At 29.6% G+C, this 3,843-nt stretch overlaps 1 protein-coding gene across 1 annotated transcript; it reads right to left on the bottom strand.

The window, feature by feature from the left end:
• Positions 1-3,114: 3,114 nt before the first annotated feature.
• On the bottom strand, positions 3,115-3,726 carry LOAG_13411 (hypothetical protein; the record flags this gene model as incomplete). The annotated part of the gene is made up of 3 exons (XM_003148919.1): positions 3,115-3,267; positions 3,333-3,394; positions 3,588-3,726. 3 exons carry the CDS (start codon positions 3,724-3,726, stop codon positions 3,115-3,117), a joined length of 354 nt encoding a protein of 117 aa, XP_003148967.1.
• Positions 3,727-3,843: the final 117 nt, after the last annotated feature.

The following is a 3,843-nucleotide window of genomic DNA, read 5'->3' as shown; positions in this document are numbered from 1 at the left end:
CCCCCTCCTATAAAATGGCAGTGAATATTTTCATTTTAATTTGTGCGATCGGTTAATTTCTCATTTTTTCTTTTTCAAAATCTGTTCAAAAATATTTTCATACTTGTAATCTTTGTAGGATATGTTAATATTTACTGTTCAAATATTTAGGGGAAAAAAAAAATCTCTAAAAATTAACAGAAAAGGTTGAAAATGAACTTGAAAAATCAACCAAAAAAAAGGAAAAAAAATTGAAAAAATCAACAAATTAGCAGTAAATTGAAGTAGTTGATGATAAAATTGATTATTTCATTAATTGGAAAATAGCTAAATTCATATTTCATTTGAGGCGAGGAATTATCTTGTAACAAATGACAAATACTAATTGGTGGATTTTGGGAACTGGAATAATAAATCGCTCTAATTACAGTAATTTTGGTATTAAATTTTGAATTATTATGACAGCGATAATTTAGATTTTTAACTGACACGCTAACGCTCAATCACTGCTGCATGACGAATAAGCGATTATTAACCAAACATTTCAAATATTGGAGTAATAAATGTTCAAAATATAAAATTTCAAGTTAGAAAATTTAACAGACATTTACGAGACTAATTTTATATGAATCTCAAAGTCTTGAAGAATCAAAAAGATTAAGTTTTTATATGTTTTGTAGTAGTAGTAGTAATAGTAGTATAATAGTAGTAGATTGTAATATTTATTTATCATCTCAAAAATTTTTTTTAATATACATTAAAATGAGACATTGTAAAATGTTTCATGTGAAATCAGCCATGACAAATTACTATTACCAATGATGACACAACTGTATAAACATTATTGATGTTTATTTGTTTAACTTTCAGGCAGATTTGTTTCCAAATAGAAATTTTGCATGTTATTTCCGGATACAGTTGTTCCAGTGCTAATAAGTATGCTGGACCCTAAAGAGTATGACATAGCATTGATTGTGATTAGGAGGAAGGTGGGGGGGATAGGGGAAAAAGAAAAAGGTGCCAGGATCGATAGTGAAATGAGCCAAGAGATTGAAGCTACATAATGGACAAAGATCAGTTGAAGGAAAGTATGAGTAGCACGCCAAATTACGTCATGAGAATATCTGATAAATGAATTCAAACAAACTGTTTTCCCTCCCCATAAAATCAATCGGTCAATCGTTGTTATCATTTGTCCAATCTTTACTATCCTCATACATAATCTTATCATTTAGAGAAATATTTCTTAGTTTTAACAAAATTATATAGAATTTTCATTTCTGATTACATCAGTAGAGCTGTCGTATCATTCAAATCATTGATGTTGTGTATTGTTTAATTTTTTGTAAAATTTGAAAAATGAAATTCGATTTTGTTGCTCATTTTTATAAATTATTACGAAAAGCATCTTTTTTATTTTTCTCTTCCTGTATCTCTCTTCATCTCTCTCTGTCCCTCCATTTTCTTTTCGCCTCCCTAAAACAACTTGATATGCTTTAGATCCATGGAAATTGTTGGTAAATTTAGAATTTTTAATGCTAAATGGAACGGAATTTATCAATTAGATTGATTCATTCTTATTATCATTTTAGTTTAAATAAAATTCTGTCAAATTTAAAATTTAAAAAATTTATTTTTTTTGAATAGAATTTGAATTAATTGCTCATTTTATGTTAAATTTCTCTCGTTTAAAAGATTTCAAAAATGTTCTTTTCTCTCCCTCTCTCTTTATCTTCTCTATTTTTTTCATTATTTTCCTTCTCACCTATTATCATTAGCAAACTGAGAATAATTTGAAATCAATATCCTTATACGATCAGATCTTCTTACTCTCAAAAAAAAATTCAAATTCAATACTTACAGTTATTTGTTATAACTTTTTTTTTTTGCTTTGTTCCTATCATTTTCATAATCGTAGAATATTTTCCACTTGTTTTTTTCTTTCTTATCCACAAAAAAAAAAAGAAAAAGCAAAAACAGCAAAAGAATAGAAGAAAAGAAGATGACACTGTAACAAAATAGAAAAATTAGGAAGAGGAAAAAAGAAAAAGAAAAAGCGGAAAAATGAACATTTTGCTAGCAAATTCAAAAAGAGAGCGGTAAATTTTATCCACCATTCAAATAAGGAAATGTGAATGATGGATGAAAGCGCGGAAAAAAAAAAAAGAGGATAAAATGATGACGTGTTTGAATATTTACTGCTCATTTTTTCGCTTGTTTTAATTCAAAATTTCGTTATTTCATTTTTTTTTAAATTTATTAAAAAAAAATTGGTTTTTTTCCCCAATATTTCATGATTTAAAATTTGTATTATTACAGTTTTTACACTTATTCATCCTTCTTTTTTTTCAAAAAAAAAAATTATATTGCACCATTTCGTTGACATTTTGAAATGCGCTAAAATGTACGATCGGTTACCATTATCAGGTTAAAATTATGCGAATGTTATGATGGATAAATTTGTCGTAATCAGATTTTATTGAAATTTCATGGCAATTTTGTGATTCAAAATGGACCCTATAACTTAATTTTCTGAATTTTCATACTTTATCTAACCTTCTGATAGCTCTCTGTTCTCACTCTTCTGAACCACTTCAGTGTTACAGTAAGAAGCATTCATTTGACTTTGTCGATTACCTATTGTTGTACCAAAATTCGTGGAATAAACAAGTTCTCCTTGAATTGCGGCCATGCATGCGGCATAGAGAGAGGTGTTATCGCTTCACCGATGACCATCAAATTGAGCGAAATGAACAAACCCATTTACTTTGATTTCCATTCATGGTCGATGATTTTGAATTTGGTGTTGTGATGTCATGCGAGGTGATGTGATTTCTGTGTTAGCATTGGTTGACCGAATCAAATAGCTGATTCGATTCAGTACTGAGGTGTATGGTTATATTAATGCGCTATATCATCCCAATAGATTTTGCTACTTCTATTTCATCAATTCGTTATCACCACCATTACTACCACTACCACTGCTATCATCATTATTACTATCGCCAATATCATCATCATTATCAGCACATCATCATCATAGTTTATCATTTCCACTATCATTAACATTTGCAGCAGTCGGAGCATATCACTGTTGCTTCTAAAAATGACCTTCTGTCTCCCCTATCCTGTCCACTACTGTCCTGACTTCCATATATTTCGAAAGCTTTCTTTCTCATCTTCATCATCACTCCTCTCTATGCTTCCCGTATTCTTCAATTCTTCTAATTCAGTCCAAAACCTATCATCTCCCTTATCATCCATCATTTCCTTCCTACTATAAAGCAGCTGTATATTTCCGTGAAATTTCAACTTCTTTTCCAATAACTCTTACTAATTCCACAAAAACTAACGTTCATTCTATGCTTTAACATTTTCGTCATATTGCTGACAAGAGAGAAGGATAAATTGGATACTGAAAATGAGGTGACTAATTATTCTGTCCAATTTTTAACCTCTTCTTTTGTCACTTATTTTGGGTAAGGAGGAAAAAGATAGATTTATTAGTTTAATGAATTCATCTTTCAATTTACCGTTTTATCATGTATTGCAGTGGATGAAATTGTACATATAACGACATCATCATGAACTGTCAATACTATCCTTACCTCTGTTTGTCATCATCATTACCGCCAATAATGAACTCTTTCTGTCACTGTTATCAACAAAAACAACAACTACTACTACAACTATTATTACTACTACAACAACAACTACAACTACTGTTATTATTACTGCTACTGCCATTAATATAATTGCCTCGTGTTATCATTGTAGGTATGGTTATTGTTATGAGTCTTATTAATCTATGCTGATGAAAATCGTACAATGATACCATGATACCATGATATGATCAAATGATTA

Source organism: Loa loa (assembly GCF_000183805.2).
Source record: "Loa loa unplaced genomic scaffold supercont3.600, whole genome shotgun sequence".
Taxonomy (NCBI): domain Eukaryota; kingdom Metazoa; phylum Nematoda; class Chromadorea; order Rhabditida; family Onchocercidae; genus Loa; species Loa loa.
This window is presented reverse-complemented; position numbering and strand designations above follow the sequence as displayed.